The sequence below is a fragment of the Thunnus thynnus genome, chromosome 12 (assembly GCF_963924715.1).
Source record: "Thunnus thynnus chromosome 12, fThuThy2.1, whole genome shotgun sequence".
NCBI classification, from domain to species: domain Eukaryota; kingdom Metazoa; phylum Chordata; class Actinopteri; order Scombriformes; family Scombridae; genus Thunnus; species Thunnus thynnus.
In genome coordinates, this window is record NC_089528.1 from 5,361,774 (window position 1) to 5,382,722 (window position 20,949).

General features: G+C 37.4%; 1 protein-coding gene across 3 annotated transcripts in view; it reads right to left on the reverse strand.

The window, feature by feature from the left end:
• The window catches only part of brinp2 (bone morphogenetic protein/retinoic acid inducible neural-specific 2), a 245,159-nt gene that overhangs the window by 86,475 nt on the left and 137,735 nt on the right, over window positions 1–20,949 (reverse strand). For all 3 annotated transcript variants that reach the window (XM_067604962.1, XM_067604960.1, XM_067604961.1), the window contains 2 exons: window positions 8,996–9,186; window positions 4,980–5,161 (listed from right to left, as the gene is read on the reverse strand). In XM_067604962.1, coding sequence (XP_067461063.1) covers window positions 4,980–5,161; window positions 8,996–9,186 — 373 coding nt within the window. The remainder of the gene's footprint in view (window positions 1–4,979; window positions 5,162–8,995; window positions 9,187–20,949) is intronic.

The window sequence follows — 20,949 nt, forward strand, 5'->3', positions numbered from 1 at the left end:
TTTCAATATATACACAATATATTGAAGCACAGGAGCAGAACAAAACAAAATAAAATAAATCTGGGCAAATAGAATTAGCAACCAGAAAAAAAATAATAAACTGCAGGGACAAAATTAAAAAAATAAGGGGTCACTATGTGTCAATAAATATATCCTAACAAACCTCTAAGAATATTTACTTTCTGTTAGGTTTCCTCCTTTAAATACTGTATGTTAAAAAATCAGACCAAACTTTCCTTGGTAATTATTAGTTCTCGCTGTCAGAGATCCTTAGAGCCAATAATAGTTAAATGATATAATGTAATTAGTTTTATTACATTATATCATTAATATGCAAATCTATGCAGCTAGGTATTCCAAAAATCTAATGAGAATAAATTCACTATTCATTTTGTATTTACAATAAGAAATCAAGACTTTTAACAAACATTTGTAGCCAAAACAACATCACTGACACAACATTTTATAGTCTAATATTACAAATTAAATAACAGCTTAGTATCATAGTTTGAACAGAGTCAGTCGGGATGTTTCAGTCATCTGGTCAGGATGCCTCAAGGACACCTCACTCTGGAGGTTTTTCAGACACGTCAAACCAGGAGGAGACTGTGGGGTAGGCCTAGAACTCACTAGAGGGATTACACTGTAAATTCCATGTGGCCTGGAAAGGCCTTGTTATCCCCCAGGAGGAGCTGGAGGTTGTGGCTGGTTAAGCCTGCTACCAATGCGACCTGGATCCAAATAATGGAATAAAAGATTTGACAGGATTGTTAAAGCTTTTTACACTTACAGTTTAACTCAAGGGTCATGTTGTGCATATTATTATTTATAGTGCATGACATGCACAGGAAATGAGGGTAGATAGGTTTGGTGTCTTTCTGGTAAAGTGCATTTGTACTGGCACTTGTAGTGGTAAAAGCAGGATGTTTCAACCACTTATCCATCACATTTAGCTTTCTATTTTGACTTTTGTGCTCTTGCTAACTAGCTGTCCTGTACTATGTACATGGTGTTACAACTGACCCAGGTTAGTGAGCGGCATGTTCTGTGCAATCGGCCTTTTGCAGCTGGTAATTTATTTGTTATTGTGGGAATAAATACACTAAAGATTAGCCTCACACACATTTGTAATCTTATTTATTTCAAATTAGTACAGCTACTCCAGAGTCTTCCCATGTATCCTCTGGTAACTGCAGAAATACCCTCTGGGTGACAAACACCCCTGGCAGGGAAATACTGCCATAGACGACTATTGAGGGGGAAAATTATTTTGCAGACACAGTTACTTAATTATAACTGCACAAAACTAAAACTTTTGTAAAAATACAAAACTACTAATAAATTAAGGTTATTTCATGCATAAATCAACATTTGATAAATTTGGAGAAGGACTTTAAAGTTACAGAAAGCTGTCAATAATCATGTAATTATCAGGTTTACATTCCCCCCCCTTTTGGACAAGTCTTAAGCCCTAGTGGAAACGGAACTCAAACAAACTTTTCTTCATTTCAGACTGTGTTAAGATAAAATGTTTTCACTTGACAGCTGCAGCATTTGAATTGTAATTTAGGTTGATTTCTAACTTTCAGAGTGAGTCTCTTGAGTACAGGCTGTGATAACTCTGTTCCTTTCTTGGTTGGTATACGATACCTCTGGGGCAGCGCTGGTTCCCTGCCTTATGTGATGCTGTTGCATCTTTCTCTACCCATTTTACTTTTACTTTTACTAAAGCTTTACCCGTCAAAAAACAGCTAGAAATGTCTGAGGTGGGCGGATAGGAGGACTTTCTACTCTTTAAAAGAGTTTGGAGGAGTCATTGGTGTGTCCTTGCTGTTGACAGCTGGTGTTACTCAGACTCTATAGTTGGAGTCTAGGAAAAGTAAAGTGGCTATTGTAGAAAATTCCCATCATGCAATTTAGAGCATTTATTCACTTTTATGTCCATTTTTTCCACTGCCTGACAGGAGCACACAGGAGTGGGGATTTTGCCATATAATGCCCTGAAGTTTTAGTGAAAGCAAAGTTACAGTAGTACTATTTTTAAATAGTATTTTTACAAGCTAACGGTGTCTGCTGAGTGAATCATCATTATACCCTGATTAACCTGTAGGGGTCCTGGGATAAGACGTTGTTGTCAAACCCTTCCACTTGCTCCCAGAAACCAATCAACAAAACAAGTATTTCTAAGCTGGAATACCCTGTCAGTTAATTTGTGATTATTTGATGTAACTAAAATTTGTTGATGCATATGTGCCATGTGAGTATAACATCAACTGAAATGTTAAAGGTATTAAAATGACATTTTCAAGATAGTGTAAAAATACGGGAGCCACCTGAGGGCCCTTTTAATTTTGCTTTAGTGGTGCATATTGCCAAACAAATTTGCAATTACTCAATTTATTGCAAAGTATTTGCAGAGAACCTGTGGCCATGTCAGCTGATGGGTGTGGTCACAAGTGTGGTCTGTGGCATTTGTAAACACACCCAACAGTGATGTCACTGTGCACTGACAGACCCCTGGAGTACACTTCTACATCACTGCAGCATTTAAAAAACAAGATTTTCACCTGTTATTAAGTTACAAAACTAGATTTGACACAGAGCCAGAAGATTAGGTCATGTTAGACCCATCTTGATTGATATACTACTTATGTGGTGCGACTTCTTAAACAAATGTGTAATTATTCTAATTAAATTATGCACAATTATTTGACAAACAGTCAACCTGTGGCTTTTTGGGGCCCTTGGGGGTGCAGGATGCAGGGTTACCTAATTTGCCTGGTTTGATTCCAGCCTAATTCATTACTCTGCATCAAACTTGGAACCTCATAATGATTCACCTTTAACTTAACTGTATTTATATTATAATCACATACCTTTACATTTAAGTCCAATCACTTCAAAACGCATAAAGAAACAGCATTTACTATACATCAAGGATAACCTCATTCTTAACTGCTTTGGATGACTCATCATATCAAATATTATTAAACGTCTAAATGCTGCTTAAATTCCATTAATTTTGCACAGTTGTGTCCAGCAAAGCTCCATTCAGGTTGAAATATGAAAACATGCTGTCAATATTTTGAATTAAGACTCGTCATTAAATAGGAATGACATAAATGCATTTGCACAAAGTGTATTTCACATATCACTGGATGAATTGAAAACAGGCCAACTGATGTGGGAAACAGATCTTAATGATCGCCACTTACTTATTTATCTGCTATTGTTGACTTCTTTGTGGCTGACGCAGAAGATAACTGATTGTTTTAGTGCAGCAGTCACTCATTAGCCTCTCCCCACAGACACCAATGTATCAAATTGAGCAGAATTTCAGCTCATCATTAATTCAGGCTTAGCTGAGAATGTGAGAATGTGGTCTTATTGTAATGGTTGTGTGAGTGCGATGCAGCATTCATACTTCAGTAAGCAAGACAATTTGTATTTGTCATTTTTTTTTCTTACATATTAAAGTGCTGGTTTGCGGTGATAACCTTAAATAAGAAAATTGTTATTTTTATTTTCCTTTTTTTTTCTTTTTGGACTGTGGATTACAGCCTGCACTGCAGTAAAGTTTGTATAAATGATGTTTTCACTCAGATTCCCAGTAGTCAATATGTCATGAAAGTATCCAACAAACTTTATCATTAAAATTCAATTTCATGTTCTCATAATAATCAGACTTTTCTCTCTAGGTTAAAAGCTAACTGGGTTGAGTCCAGGAGGTCTTTGTGTTCTCCGTTTCTCTTGAGCAACCATTCAAGGCTTTCAAGCAATCAAGTGCTTCAGTGTCCCTTTTAAAGTGACTCTTGGGGGAAAAAAAAAAAGATCTGAGAGCATATCTCAGACCTTTTTTTTTTTTTTTTACCTTGTGCCTTTTTCTGCACACTGTGAGCATGCAACATTCTGCATTTTCAGCGACAGTGCTTGGAAATGAGCTGCCTCATTCAAGTTACACATAAAGTTGACTCTTAGAAATGATTCATTTGAATCAGATTTATATTTAAGTTGAAGCATGAAAGCGCGGTCCATACACCCACACACCTGCTGTCATCGCATGAAAGATAACAGATCCGCTCCTATGTGAAAAATGTATCGCTTGGTTATTCTTTGCTTCCAGTCGTCGAGGGGGGAAAAAAAGGAGAGATAATAGGATTTCTTTTTCTGTTGTTTGAGTGGATTTTCAACAAAATGGTGCCTCTTTGCAATTAACGATGAAAAGAGCTGGTAAAAGCCTGCTGGTAGATTTGGGGTAAATGATGATTCACCACATCGAGGCAATTCGAGTGCTGATTGTGCAGGTAAATAAAATGCAGCAAAAGACTGGCTTATGTGCTGTAAAAATGTGTTAAGCCACTTAAAATCCTAAAAGAAGGGCCACTTTGTACCTGAATCAAACATAACTGGGCTTTTCAATTGCCAGGCGTGATACAGGTGCACTCACACAGCTCATAACCCAGTCCAGATGGTATACAGTAGAATACAGTATGCATAAATAGACTTTTCCCAATAGGACTTTAAAGAAACCTGACATTTGCTATGCTTTAGTGCCTCTGTGGGCTACAGTTCATACTCTGTGCTTTTAATCCTGCCATTTTAAAAAAAAATGCCATGTCCTCAAGTGCTCTCTTGCATCTCTTGCCAGCTTTTGAGCAATGATGCACCTTGAAAATAATCTTTAAAAAAGATTTTGTGTGCATACGTTGAGAGCAAGTAGAGCTATTTGTTAAAGGTGCAGCATCAAGTAATATATCCCAAAGGGACAGTTTTATAGGACCGTTAATGTTTGTGTCTACATTGATGGGTGGTTGTTTGTCTACCAGGAGAACTACAAAATATTCCACACATGGGTGCTGCACAGATGGATGCTGGAGGACATTTGCCACCATAGATTGAAATGAAAGAATATGCATCTGGACATAACTGTAAGTGGGTTTAGTCATTGGCTGTGTAGATGAGTGCTGTGAGTACAGTACCTTAATAGCAGAAGTGGCGATCTGGAGATGGTGCAGTCGCCTTAGGGTGCTTTCTCGATCTGTAAAGTATGAAGCTGCCAACTGATGGAGCAGCTCCAGAGACACCACAGAGCTGTTGCTGTTGCCTTCTGACTTCTTGTTCAGCTTCTGCTTGTCCAGGAAAATGGTCAAAGACTCCTCCCCTGTGGACCAATCAATCGCTTAATCAATGTTCAGTTTTTCAGTCAGAGAATCTCAGTTTTTTTGCGCTTCAATGAACCTTTTTTTATGGGGAATGAATGAAACCTTCAAGGCCCCAAGGGGAGTTTGTTCTGCATAAGGAGCACAAAAGAACATCAAAAAACATCAACAACCATACATGACAGCGCATAATATAACAGAAAATATAAGCATCATAAAAACATCATAAAAAGCACAATTTGGGGAATTTGATAAAAGACATCAAGTTCAAGGAAGTGCCAAATTCAGACTATGTGATCAAAGCTTGTTAAACAGCTGAATGCTGCGTGGGACAAAGGATGTGATGCCTCTTTTAGTCTGCATCCTGGGCATGTTATATCTTCACCCATATTCAGACAGTGAGTCTGCTATGATCTTGTGAGCTAAATTCATGGTGTACTGGTCTGCCATGTAAGTAATACTGCATATTGGTTCCCCAGTTATCTTGTCACCCAGTTTAACAGTCCGGTTTGTTCTTGTTTTGTACAGATGACCTGTCAAGAGATCTGCCTGGACAGTATTAAAAGTAGATGAGAAATCAGCAAACAGTATAAGATGATGGGGTTTCCAGGTGTTTGTAAGTTTTGTTCAGAAGTGTTATTGTTGCATCCTCCACACCCTCTTTGCTTTGTCTGCAAATTGTAAAGCATCCATGTGACCACTGGTTTCAGACTTTAAGTGAGATAAAACAATTCCCTCAAAACATTTCATGACTACTGAAGATAAAGCTACCAGTCTAGAATCATTTAATTCGGAGGGATTTGTCTTTTTAGGTAGTGGCATTAAGCTGTAATTCTGTCTGCAGTGTGGTTATGGAGAGAAAAAGCACCGAAGCGCAACATTTCACCATGCCAGAGCAACAGGCTGATGTTATCCTTAGAAGAACTAAAGTGGCATTCTGCTTTTGCATTTGACATTTCTTTGGCAGGCCTTCCCACTGTCTCACTGTGGTTTTGTGGTTTATCTGCTGTGAAGCAAATAATGTATCGCTTGCTTTTGCTTTGCATTCCTTCATCAGACAATCACAGAGCCATTTGCACTAAAGCCATGACAAGATGACAGAAGGGTTTTTTTTTCTTGTCTAATGGTCGTTTCATAACATAGTTGCAGCTACTCACAATTTATAATAAGGAGAAGAGTCTTACCAGTATGTTATTTCTCTTTTTTGTGTGTTGTAAAATCAAAATGTATATAGTTTTAAAAGATATTGGCTTAAAGTTTCAGTCAGTAATATTTTATGGGCTGAAAATAACAAAATTGAAGTTCCAAGCTTCCTACACGGGCAGAACTGGTCCAGCTCTGTATAAATGCTCCAAACTCCCTGCTATACTACCCAATATGCACTCTTGGTTTGGTTTCAAATCTCATGCAGAGTTAACACAGGCTATTCGTTGGACACGTAAGCTAACCAGTGTTGATATATGGGACTGACAAAAAGTAGCCCAATCAAAACTTTATTAGTATAACTAAGCAAACTTAACACCATGTTTACAATAAGGTAAGATTTAATATAGAAGCCATAACATTTTTAGATTTTAGATAATGTGACATTTAGCTTTAAAAATGTTCACTCATATGACCAGCTGTTATAGGTATATAATCATAATTGAAATGTTTCAGTTTGAATGTAATAAACTAAAATGCAGATGTCATATAGGATGGAAGGTAGAGATGACAAACAACTTGCAAGGGTTCACATAGTCGAGATGGTTAGCATGTGATTACAGAGTTGGTCGTGTAAAGATTAAAAGACGTTGCATTGGCAGTGTAATACCATATAAATTTACAAGCTAATATTGTTGATGAAACATAGCAAATACCAGCTTGCCGTAGTGTCGCATTCACTACAAAATCTGTTTGTCAGTTTAAACAGGAATTAAACACAGAGAAGTATCTTAAAATGTGAAGCTTTTACTTCTAGCCTGATAAATTTGGCACAACCTCACCAGAGTTAGTTTTTACCTGGTGGAAATGTCAATATTAGTTAGCTAACATGTGGTAAGCAAGAAATGTAAGTCAAATCCTCAAAACCCTCCTCATGTGGAGGAGTTTAGCTGTTATTGTTGTTATAGTTACAGCTGCCAATAGGTTTTGCTGAAGATACATTTTATAATTTGCACTAATATGTGTGATACCGAGTAAAATTACAACCTCCAAAGAGCCTGGCTAAGCATATGCTTTGCCTAAATTGACAAAAATGTGACTTTTTGCTGGGCTTTAACAAAGCGCACCATAATTCATGGATATTATAACAGTGGTCCAGGCTTTGAAGCAATTCAAAGAACCATAAAAAGACTGAAAGAACAACATTAGCTGTTTCAATCTATGAGTATTTGATAGTTTGTGACATAACTCAGAAAAGCTGAGTGAGCAGCTGGCTAAAAAAATGTCCAATGTCAAATCAAACATCATAAATACAGCATGATTCTTTGCTTTTTGCCTTTAGCTAAAATCATAGCTTCCTCATTACTAACTTATTACTGACTAATTCCTTACATTTTTAAGTAAGTGTGTTTTTTTGATGCAGATTTTTTTCACTTTGACCCAGCTGACATTTAAGACATTTGTGCAAAATGTACTTCACAGCTTAACATAACAATAGCTAAGGAGAGCAGGCATGAAAAGAAAGAAAAACAGAACAAAAAAAAGTGTTTTTTCTCAGCCACAGTCTAATCAGTATGCAGACCGGCTCAGAGCATTTAGTCGAGGCTGTTAATTACATATAGAGTCTAACTATCAGTCTGCCAGTGCATTCATCTCTGCTCCGTCTCCCACGCTGATGCTCCAGTGCATGCATCCAGTGATAAGTGGCAGCAAAGTGAGGCGTCTGTGGATGCAAACCTATTACGTCACTAAAATACCGGAGAGATTGTTAGACACCGTGTGTGTCAGAAAACAGGACTCCTGTCTATGTGAACAGTATGCATTTAAATGGGTGGTGTACGTCTGGAAACATGGAGGTCTTAAGAAGAAGTATGGGTAACATCGGTATCAAATTATAGTGTTTTGTCATAATTTAAAGTCCATTATATCTCTTGTAAGTGAGTAAGTATCCCTTACTATTTTATACATTATACATCGCTGTATATTATAAAGTTTGACCGATATGAGTACCCTGGCCTCGTAAATCTCCCTCCGACTCTGATGAAATGGATGCTCGGAAGTGTTTATACTCACTATCAATTTTCTACAAGTCTCCATATAAAAAAAAAAAAAACGCCAACTGTAAAAATGTACTCATATATCTGGGCTGCTATGTGATGATCAGGATCAGCAGTATATCAACATCATGAGGTTGTCACCCTGAATGTAACACAGGTCTCGGTCTCGTTTTGTGAGACTCATGCGATCGATAGTGCTGGCGATTCTGTTTTGTGAGTTACTTCTCTCCTCGGAGATAGAGGCTAAAAAGAAATCCAATAAAGAGAGACATATGCTAAGAAACGGGTCAATTTAATCTCCCTTCTGCTTTGTAAAGGCTCTTGCTGCACATAATGTCCATCAGGGGGAAGGATGAGCAGAAAATTACCAAGGACAACAACCTTGGGTGAATTCCGCAGGTGCAAGGTATGGTGTTATTGCAATTGTTACTTTTCACTTGACTGTTTTGCCCTGCAAAAACAGGTGAGTGAATAGATCCAACACTTCTACAGCTCTACTCTAACACAGGCTGTAACTCAGTGGATTTTACTGTGAAATCCTGTGAGACCTAAAATGAGCAGCTCCTCTATTTTTGGTGTGTCCCGACACTTCTTAACCCGAGAATAAAGGTGACTGTGTCACATGCAGTTCCTTACCTCCCAGGGTAGCAGAAACTAGGAAGTGGGTCCCGTACTTCTTGATGAGGTTTTCGTTGATTTGCTGCAGGGTTGGCCGTCGCCCCAGTAACCGCAGGTTGCGTAGGAACTCTGGCGCTAAGGGCAATGGAGCTTTGAGGAAATCTCTCTTCTCTGTAGCCAGACTGTTCACCTTCCAGTGACTGAACTCCCTGCAAATATAAATACATAAAAAGGTGAATACATATTCAGTTTAACTCTGTCAAGAAGAGTTTAACATGATACATAGATACACTTACATACACAAAGGAGGCTGAAAAGATACCACAGGCTAAAGGTGTGTTGATCACAGCTGAATAGATTCTGTTGGACAACATTTCCCATTAACCCTGAATATTGATGATGCTTCTTGTGCTTCCTGGCAATATTCCTTTGGTCTTTTGTTTTACTCTTATACCCTCCTTAAATCAACTATTTTAACTCTGTTTGTGCTGGAAAACAATCCAACACTTTTTCCAACAAATCCAACCTTGTGGCTGTGTGTGAGAGAGGCAGTACTCATGGGAAAACAGTGTGTCGCTGCTGGTATTTTGTTCAGGGAGAATGCATACATAATGTGCTAATATTCAACGCCTCTTGTTTTTTCAGCAAATTTATGCAGATGAAGTGGATCTGTACTTTTCTGCTAGTATTTGCATAATCTTCACATACCTTGGGGTTCTACTGTGTAAGATTAGGTAACAAAGTTCCAAATGTGAAGAATTATGTGTTGCTATAAGTCCACAAGTCCATTTGTTTCTCAAAAATACATGTAGTAATTATTAATTGATGTTAAAAAGTTACATATGGGACTTTCAAATAAGCAACCAGACTCGTTGCAGACAAAATTGAGTTTGACTACGCTGAGCTTTTGGCAACCTGTTACACTGTTTTGGGACTGCTTTTGGATGCTAGTGATATAATTAATCAATATTTAGTATCCTTAAAATGTTCATTGCCATGTCATATAATTATCATAATGCTGCATTACAGTCAGTTCAGGTTCAGTTAGCCAGTGGAATACAGATTAATTATGCAACATAATAAATACAGAAATGCATTAGCGGTGGACAGCACTGACTAAAACATCATCTTTTGGGTTCAATCCAGATAATGATGGACATCCTTGCAGACATGTCAATTAACATCAAGGTTAGAGAAAGATGAGCTTAAAGACAGAGAAAAACACAACTTTAAAGCGTAGGATCCAAAACTGTGTGGCTTGTACATGTACTTATATGCAACATATACCCAAATCACCAGTTGCATATGTCTCCAAGTCAGTCCAGTTCAACCAAAAACAAGAAGGATTTTTTCATGTTTTTTAAGTCTGTAATACCTAAAATTATTCAGCAAAGTTCCAAATTATTCAGCGAAGTTCCAAATTGAGTGTTACTATCACTCTCAAGTCCATTTGTTCCTACTGAAGTAGACGAGATTTTTACAAAAAGATCACAAACATAATTTAAATTTTTAAAAAAGGCTCAGTAACAGCTGAGTACTGTAGTTTTAACAAAGTGGGTTAACCTCAGACAGGAGAAAATACTGCATTTGGATTAATACAACAGTGCAACGTGTGGCTCACTGATATGATTTTTATTTTATTTATTGAGTAATAAGATAAATCACATTTTGGAAACACAAAGACACACAATAGATTTTAGTAGGATGCATTCATTGTTGGTTTTCATGGAATTTGTTGCCAATAAGAAAACCTGGAATCTGTTAGTGAACTGTCTCCTTGTCATAGTCTATGTGAGACTTTGGGGTTGACAGACATGGAGTCAGTCGTGTCCCACACAGTTGCTTTGCTGTCCTGTCAAAACGCCAGGTAATCACCAAGACCTAATTTCAGTTCAACTGGTCAAGTGAACACGACAGAGACAAAGTGAGAGTGTAGAAAATTCATCCATTTCAAGTGGCTGATAATCATTTCATCACTTCTTTCCTGCCACAGTAGAACCCCAAGGTATGTGAAGATTATGCAAATACTAGCAGAAAAGTACAGATCCACCTCATCTGCATAAATTTGCTGGCAAAACAAGAGGCGTTGAATATTAGCACATTATGTATGCATTCTCCCTGAACAAAATACCAGCAGTGACACCGTGTTTTCCCATGAGTACTGCCTCTCTCACACACATACACTCACACAGGGACATACACAGAGGGAGGTACATATACAGTACTATATCATTGTCTCAGTTTCCTGCTGGCTGCTCTTACAGCGCCTTTTGCGGTCAATAGTTTACGATTACTGACAACATGATACTGTAATTGTGCTGTTCATAGGATACATACAATAGACCAATCTCCTTAATAATGCACAGTAAATATGCATACAGTCATTCAGATGGTTCCACAGTGAAGACAGCAATGGGCTGTAATTAGTTTGTAGTTGCTGCGTTGCATGTATGTCTTCAGAGGAAAGCTCAGATTTGTAACCATTTAGCACAAACCATGACAAAGCTTTTCTCAGAAGGAATGGCTCCGGGGAGCATATGGTCAAACTAGTGCTTCATTAGGAGGTTCATTCTCACATAATGCACCAATTAATGTCTCTAGCCTGGCCGCAGTCACTGTGCACTTTGTACAAGCTATCATTAACTCTGGCCACATTGTTCTTTCATGAAAGCAGGGGCAAGTCAGGGAAACCAAGCGTGAGGACTGCAAGCAAACTCAGTAAAAAAGATAAAGAGGCTAAAAATACAAGAGGAGCTGCTGCAACCTCTGCTTCCTCAACATCCATCTGTTCCTCTGCAGTCTGTGGTCATGAGTTTAATCATATGAAGTGACATACTGTAAATACAGTATCTATTCACATGAATACTAATAAGTGAGGGAAAGAGTATTAGACCATCCATTAGTTATGTACAGTAGTAATTCCACAACATTTTGTTACAAGCAACAGCCCTGCATTCAAAATGTTACTTCAATAAAAGTAACTAATACAACTAATACTTACATCATTAACAGCAATAGTACTGTACTGTTGTGTATCATTACTATTATTATTATTATTATTATTATTGATGCAATAATGTGTTAGCAGCATTTTGCAATTGGTTCTAGCTGAGGTGGAAATTATTTAAACAATTTCTGTTTAATGTTTTATGTTACTGTTTGACTATAAATTTTCATTGTAAAATCTGAATCTGCAAAGAAACCAGTAGGAGTAAAAGTACAATATTTGCCTTTTAGTATTGCTATACTGTATATATACTATATGTATAAAGTATATAGTATATACTAGTATAAGTACTAACTAGCATAAAATGGAAATACTCAAGTAAAGCATAAATACTTCAGAATTCTAACCCTTTCTTTGTATTGATGTATATTAATTTTACTTGCAATGGCTGTGTATTGCATGTAGAGCATTGCATTTTGTTTTAAGATGCAAAATAATATAAAAGAAAAAGTGTTTGTCCCGGTAGAATACATGTGTAACATGAACAACTTAACTCTACTGTCTACCTTCGTTGTAACTGATGACAGTGATTTTCTCTGTGATAACTTTCCAGAGTTTTGAAACTGCATGTGTGTTTTGGCTTTTGAACTCAAACTTTCCTCGTTCATTTTTTATCATGTCACTGGCAGCTGAGGCAGCAACACAGTGTTTAATGCATGTGTGCTTTAGGTCTGAACAATAAGATCATTTACCAGAATAGTTAAAGCAAGCATTGTTATTTAAATTCCCTTCACTAAGTGAAACTTGCTCTCTGCTACCTATAATGATAGTAAGCATTTCTATACAGAGAAGCACTACTTAAACAACAGGCTTTGTTCTGAAATGCAAATGTTTCTTTGGTCTTATGATCACAAATGTGTTATATCATATATCACCATATGACACTGTTTTGCCTTTAAAAATGAAACAGTGGTACGGTTCTACTATATATGAAACTCAATTCTGTCAATCGACCAAATGCTCTCAATGATGATTTATGTTATATAATGTATACACTTCTATTACATCATCTTCTTTCTATCCAACACTGACCATTGGTACAGCAAGCTCTTTCTAGTTCTTTTTTGTTGCATCACCAAACTGCAGTCTGTGTTTGCTTTTTTAACATGACTCATATTGAAGGTGGAGATGAAGACTGACATTACTAGCTTATGAATACCTTCTGAACACCCACTCCTGCTATATGAGTAACTGATGTGATGGGTTTTTTTTTTTTTGCACTTTCTGTCTACATTTCAGTTCTCGTCCTCTGTGTTCAGTATGATCATTTATTACAGTCAATCCGAAAAATTTCATGTTATCCAGGCAGAGAACTTGATCACCTCTCACTTTTCACTACACATGCATAGCGCAGCGCCGTGCTCTTTGTTCTCACTGTAGAAACAATTCACTGCTTTATCTCCACGCTGACCTTGCTTTGTGATGATTGCATCGGCTGCTTGTTTTTCAAAGTGCAGGAAGTTAAAACGTCTGTTGCAATCAAATACAACAGCCCTGCAACAACTACTACCTTTGTCAAGATTATGCTGTTCATTATTTTTTTAAAACTGTGTTTGCTTTTAGATTTTGTCATTCTTGCATTGGATTGCATGACATTGAAAGAGAGCAGCCTCATTATCATTCTGAATTAAAGGAGTAGTCCAACAATTGAGTGTTGTACTTCCATCAACTTGGGGGATTTAGAAGAGGCAGATTAAAAAAAACAAAAAAACAGAAGAGCTGGAATATTGTGCAGTAGACGCTGAGATATCCTGACTTTTATTCCCTAGTGCAGCTCAAGCTCCAAAAACTCCTACACCTCCTACAGAATGCAACTCAATAGTGTCTCTTTTCAGATCTGCCATAGCTGGTAAAGCCTAACATCACTTTAAGAAGACTTATAGGCAGCTCCCTCCAATTTTTCAGAAAGACACAAAAGCAGTTTTATGGCTTATTTTTCAGTCACAGTGCATTAATATTGGAATCTATACGGAATTCACAATGTAAATAATTTGTAGAGGAATTCTCTTTTTAATGGAGTTTTAGCCACAATTTCAAAATCATTATCAATCAATCATGTATGAAACTACACAGTACATTTTACAATCTCCTTTTCCAACACTAAGACCGCTGTTAAAACAATCAATATGTTGTCCTCTCTTCACGTTTTTTTTATTGTTGTTGTTGTTGTCAATGACTTCTTTATCAAAATCAAATGAAAAAGAGAAAAGAGAAGCTTGACAGAAACAGAGCTAACAGAAATGTTCCTTTAATCTAAATGAATCTTATTGTGATAACAGGTGAGAGACTGTGGTGCAGTGTAAACCATGTAATGCTCTCCTACTAGTTATGAAAAATTACCCACAGCACATAGGACAAAGTATAAATTTGGCTATTTAAGGTAGAGACTGGTGTAATATATATATATATATTTTACTGTCAACAAATCCCATGAAAAGACTAAAACTGGGGACTATTTTCAGCTGCAGATTAATACACATTTCCAACAGCAGGACAATTAACATAGTGGGAGTCAAAATAAAGCGTTTTAAAAATATTTGCACAGTGTCACTCTACGTTGTAAAGTACCTATTTGTGGCCATTCAAAATAGAACGCAAAGCACAACACCAAACTGTTTAGAAACTAGAAAAGTCATCATAACAGCAACAATATTCATTATTATACTGACTCAACAGCTCATCCTACACCAACTGTCCTACTTACCTCCCAGAAAATTCCAGAAATCAGTGGTTTATGTCAAGCATGTGACAGGCCTTTCATGCTATGTGTGCAATGCTCCATTTTCTCTTTAGTTTGTACAAAACATCAAGAAAACAGCACAAGAAACAGGACTGAAAAAAAAAAGTAAATGCATTCTAAGATGACATTTATAAGCTTTAACAACTTTAAGTGGAACAAAATGGCCAAAGTCATTTCAACTTCAGCGCTTAGAACAAATATAGCTATTCTAATTCCAGCAGCAGTTACATGACAAATATCCCAAAGCAAAGGTCATTCTCATTTGAATGCGGCAAACTACAACAATTAGTCTGCAGCTATCACATGCATCAGCAAGCATTAGTTTTAGCTCAGTATTTAGTCCGGAGAGTCACAGGATGGCGGCCAGTAGTTGCACGCTGATTAACTGGGGCTGATTTAGACTGATGTGTTTTCTGAGCTCCTCCACAGTGACTGAGCATGGTGAAGGGGAGCTGACGGCGACGGGGCGGAAAGCAAAGAAGAGCCGTGCATCATTTACTTTTCTCCTCGCTCCGTTCTCTAAGAGTTAACAGTGAGACTGTTGGCTGACTATTTTGCTAATGATGATAGATGGTGTTAATTAAAAGGTTTTAGCACAGCACTGATTGCACCTGCAGCTCCAGCACTTGGTTTCGCTGAGGCTGAGGGAATTTTGTTATTGTAATAGAAAGAAAAAAAAAAACACACAAAAAAAAAACCTGGCTATGCAGAAATTTCCCTTGGATGTTCCTCTTGGCAGCATGTTGGAAATGAACACCTGGATATTATTAGCTGTCAGATAGAGAGAGAGCGTCGGGCGGCTCTCAGGGTGAATGTATTTACCAAACACTTCACACCAGTTCACCAGAGAGGAGTGGGGATCCTGTAAAAAAAAAGGGGCTTTCTGTGGCCACAGGAGAGTGCGTGAAAATGTTTTACAGTGTGAATGTGAGCATTGTTGTGGTACCTTACATACAGTATATCATCGTGTAATGTTAAATCTAAAGTAACTCAGTTTTGAAACATTCATGTGCACAGGCTTGATAGTAACTTGTAAATATGTACCAACAAATGAAAAGTGTTTTTTGATTAATTTATGTTTTCTTATCTACTTATTATAGCAAACTAAACATTTGAGTCGAAGTGAAATAGTTGAAGTTCCAGACACAGAATATTTCCTTTTTCCTTCCTTTTTCAAAACAGCTTGTTCCTGCTTAATATATAAACATGCAGGTGATTTTTTGCCATACATAGACAATATTATATATAACGCACATCTATGGCTTGGATGCACATGAAAGTCTCCCAGAGTACATCAGTATAAAACATGAATAACTGTTAGAGAATATTTGGTTATTTGATAAAAAAAGTTAAAGATACAAGCCTGTGTGGAGGTAAAATTCCAATTCTCATGGTGCATTTCAACAAGAAACATCAAATCACTGAGCTTAAAATTCTGTTATATGTGTGGCTAATGGCGGTCAGAGGCTTAATATTACACTGTAGAGAAGCCTGAAAACACAATCTGCAGCTTAAAGCTATTAATTTTAAAATTTTGGTTCAACTGTGGAGGAATTTACCAACTATGTTGTGTTTTGAATTAAGGGAACATGGGGAAAAAAGACAAAAAACAACAAATTTCTGGTGCGAGAAAGTATGTTGTGCATACGGGTTATCTGGTGCACCAGTAAACCACCCAGTACATTTCGGCTTACTATGTTTCTGTGTGGAAATGACAGTACAGGAGTTAGTTGAGCCATATTTTAACCTTGGACTGCATTATAAGGACATTACAGCTTTGCTTGTAAGTCGTCACTGTTATATACACAGGGAACCAATAGGATTACACCACTGCCATGTTCTTAAGAAATGAAATATATTGAGTTTTGATCATTTTATTAAATTCCTTAGACTCATGGATAAATGCCTAAATAACCAGGCTCCTCAGGTTCCTCTCACAGCTTCTGGCTCAGTAATATGAGATGTATCTACCGGGAATTATAAAGTGGCCTTTCATAAATCCTCACTTAGACAGATGGCTTTTTCTGTTCGGAGCATCAACATGTAGAACTCTTTACCCACACAACTCAAAATAGATCATGACTGGAAATATTTTAAACTGAAAGTGAAACAGTTTTTAAAGAGGGATCAGTCGTGTGGTCATGAGGGATCTGGTGGTTGTTGTTTTATGAAACTTTTATGGGATGTTGTGAGTTGTGTTTTGTGCTGTTTCATATGTACTTTGTTATTGAGTGTCACGTTGTCATGTATGTATACATATTGTTGAGTTTTGTGCAGTTTCATATGTATTTTACTGTTGAGTTTTATGTATATATAGATTAGGCTATAAATGCTGTGGTATGTGGCACTAGTTCATATTTGTCCTTATACAAATAAACTTTAAATTAAATTAAATTAAATTAATAAGTGCAAGTGCAAATCAGTGCAAGTGATACACTAGTTTTGATCTAGTAATTCATTAATGAACAATTACAAACATCTGGACAACTCCATTGGTGTTGGTGGATGTAAAAAAAAAGCGAGGAGAATGGACTACACATCAGGAAAGAAGACATTCTTTTATTTTTAAAAGAACTAGACCCAAGGGGTGTTGAACTCAGAGGAACCAGATGTCTCCATCGCTGAGGCTATTTTGCAAAAGTGCCCAATTATATTTGGCACTTGGACTCCTCTGACAAATTGAAGCCATTTGGTATCTGTATCCTTGGCTGCATTGACAGATTTTCACGAAAAATCATCTGGATGAATGCATTTATTACAAACAGTGACCCAAAAATTGTTGGAGGCTACTACATGGAGGCAGTCGAGAGATTAGGTGCTTGTCAAAGGATTGTCAGAGGCGATCGGGGAACACAGAATGTTAAAGTCAGAGACTTTCAGCATTTTTCTCCATCACAATATACTCAGCGGCTGTGCTACAGCAGATTTCAACACCCCTTGAGTCTAGTTCTTTTAAAATGTCTTCTTTCCTGACATGTAGTCCATTCTACTTGCATTTTGTGTTCTTTCACCTATACCTGGAGTTGACCAGATGTTTGTAATTGTTCATAAATGAAAGCAATTACCTAATCAAAACTGGTGGATCACTTGCACCGAAACAGACTACAAGACATCAAAATTCATTTTAAATGTCGTTTGGAGACAATATGATGGTGACGACTTGCAAGCAAAGCTGTAATGTCCTTATAATGCAGTCCAAGGTTAAAATATGGCTCAACTAACTCCTGTACTGTCATTTCCAAACAGAAACATAGCAGGCCGAAATGCACAGGGCGGTCTACTGCATGTACCACGACATACTTTCTCGTGCCCACAGGACAGTATCTTGTGTGCATTTTTTTCCCCCATGTCCCCTGAGGGGCTCTATAAGTCTGTATTACTATGTGACGTAATGTTGAGGACATGGTTGAAAGAAAAAAATGAAATGGGAACAGAGAATAACACTTCACAAATGCATTAGATATAAATGCCGGCTGTAAGATAGTTCACTATTTTTTGCACACTTGAATCAGGTGGTTACAAGCACAGAAATCATTAACAGTATGTTGCTATACCTGAACATGATGCTTGATATTTACAGGGATAATTCTCATTGCTGTGTTTGTTCAGTCACATGTCAGAGTGTAGCATCTACAACACTCATCATCCATCGCCTGTTTTTGGGAACTGTTCTGCCTCAAGTCCTGTTTAAGTTGCCATGAATACACAGTGATTTAAAGGATATGGCTGGTGATTTTCTCTATTTTTCTTAACGTCAAACCAAGAGCCAAACCAACAATGAATTGATTCTACTTACAAGTATTATGTGTGTGTATCCAAAGCTTGATATATCTTATTCTTCTGTGCTGTAAACCTCTGTTGTTGCCAAAAAAATATCAAAAACACGGCAAGGATATAGATCTGAATTTTCCCAATGCGCTCCCCGACCATCTGCACAAGGTAATCACCCAATTTTTCATTATTATTATTCATATTGATGTTATTGTTAAATTAAAGAAAAAAATGAGAAGAGATTCGTGAATGAGGCTCATTGTTTTGATGTGCTCTCTGTTCTCATATGGGAAAAAAATAAATGAGGATGAGAGTTTCAGATTTTTGGGGGAGAGAAGGTGAGAGAAAGACAAAAGAGAAAATTCCAAGTTCAGTTCACTGTATGCACTTCTTCGCTATACCCCAGTGTGCACCGCAAGCCTATTTGTTCCGAGCTGAGAGTCATGATGAGAGGTTTGTGAACAGATCATAAACTTTATAATGAGCAGGTTCACCTGAATCAGGTACAGTCTCACCTATTTATAAGAAGTGACCCAAATACTATTTCTGGAGTTGGTGGTTGGTGGAGTGCACAACCTTCAAATTTCTCCATGAAAATCGTGCTTCACTGCTCGCAACCAATCCTCCATGGAAATGAGCACTGATCCATGAGAAGGAGGGGTGATATTTTCTAACCATCTCATTCAAAGTGTTTTTATTACGCTCAGGTGAACCTGTTTATCGCAGCAGTGGAGATGATGACAGAAAAGGAAAAAAGCAAGAAGACCCTATTGTAAGTAATTAGAACAGCCGAACATACAAAAAAAAGAGTAGTTTTGCTTGCGTTTGCAGTTTTAAATAGAAGGTTTTAGGGTGAAGGTTTATCTTCACTTTCAGTTTTTATCTTACCACTAAACATCCATGTAACTACGTGTATAGTTTTACTTCACAGAGATGCTGCATGCAAAATGCACTAAGACTGGAGAGAACTCTTAAAGGACTTTTTTTAAAACATTTTAGCTCTTACTACAAATCACACACATATAAACATACACACAGTTACTCATTTTGCAAATCGAGATCCTCAACGTGCTTTGGGAATTTGAATCTACATATCTCTACATAAACATTTTAGGTAGCTGTTGGTGTCTATTCATTTCCATTATGTATGAAAACCTGTGCCAGGTTTTTGTGTAGAGACCCAGAAAGTCTGTAAAGGAGGAAACTTGCTAGCTGTGTGACGCCATCCAGTTTCATTTGAGCCTCCTATGCAAGAACAGTGCCACAATAGAGCTATGGCAGGGAATGCATGTGTGAACTTGTTTAGTTATATACTACTGCATCACCAAACTTCTAGCACCACCTATTTTGCTCTGAGATGCTCTGATGGATTTATCTATATCTGTTTTTCTGGTCCAACCAGTGTCTTAAAATACTTAATTCAAAACAAAAATCAATGAATACTTGATGTTGACTCTTATAGATAACACAAGAAAGTTTCAAAAGTCTACTAATTGATTTTCATGCCCTGTAGGAAAGAAAATAAAGACCAATGGCTGCCTTGAAAATACGTTTAAAATCTAAAATTATATCATATCTAAAAACGGTCATTTACACATAATTTTGTAGTTAAGGGATAAAACATAATTGGTATAGTCATTTACACAACGAGTGTAGGAGTGGGGTTGACTCTATTACTGTGGATGATATGCTTTACAGGCAGTGTGGTACATGCCAAGAATAAACCTGAAACTGTTTTACATGTGGAAAATAAAAACATCTGGAAATCAACACCTCAACAGTTTGTGGCTAAACGTGATTTCTTAGGTTTTTCTGCTTTAAAAAAGAAAATTAGCAGTTGACAGCGCTAGTCATTTTAATTCTGATGAACCATAAGTTTGATTAAACAAACAAGCCTACAGTGAAACACGGGGGAAACTCAAGAGGCATCGGGAATTGAGGATTTGACAACAACAACCTATGCAGCACGTGGAACAGCAACAAGGCACTGACTGACTACAAAAACTACCAAACTGCTTCCAAGTGATGACGTCAAACTGCCTGATGTCCTGAACCAGTTCTTTTCCCGCTTCAACACCCAGAGAGGGGATCTGCTCCACTCATCAACCCACCTGCTGGAGAGTTAACACTGGTTCTACAGCACCACCAGGTGAGGACCACCCTGAAGAAAGTTAATGCAAGCAAGGCGGCAGGCCCAGACGGAGTGTCCGGCCTGGTACTGGAAGCATGTGCCAATCAGCATACAGAGGTGTTTACTAAAATATTCAACCTTTCAAGCTGATGTTCCAACATGCCTTAAATTCTCCACCATCATTCCAAAAAATCATCTGTGAAGTGTCTGAATGACTATCACCCAGTGTCGTTAACACCCATAGCATGAAGTGCTTTCGAGAAACTCATGCTTTCACACATCAGAACCATCATCCCACCTGATCTGGATAAGTACCAGTTTGC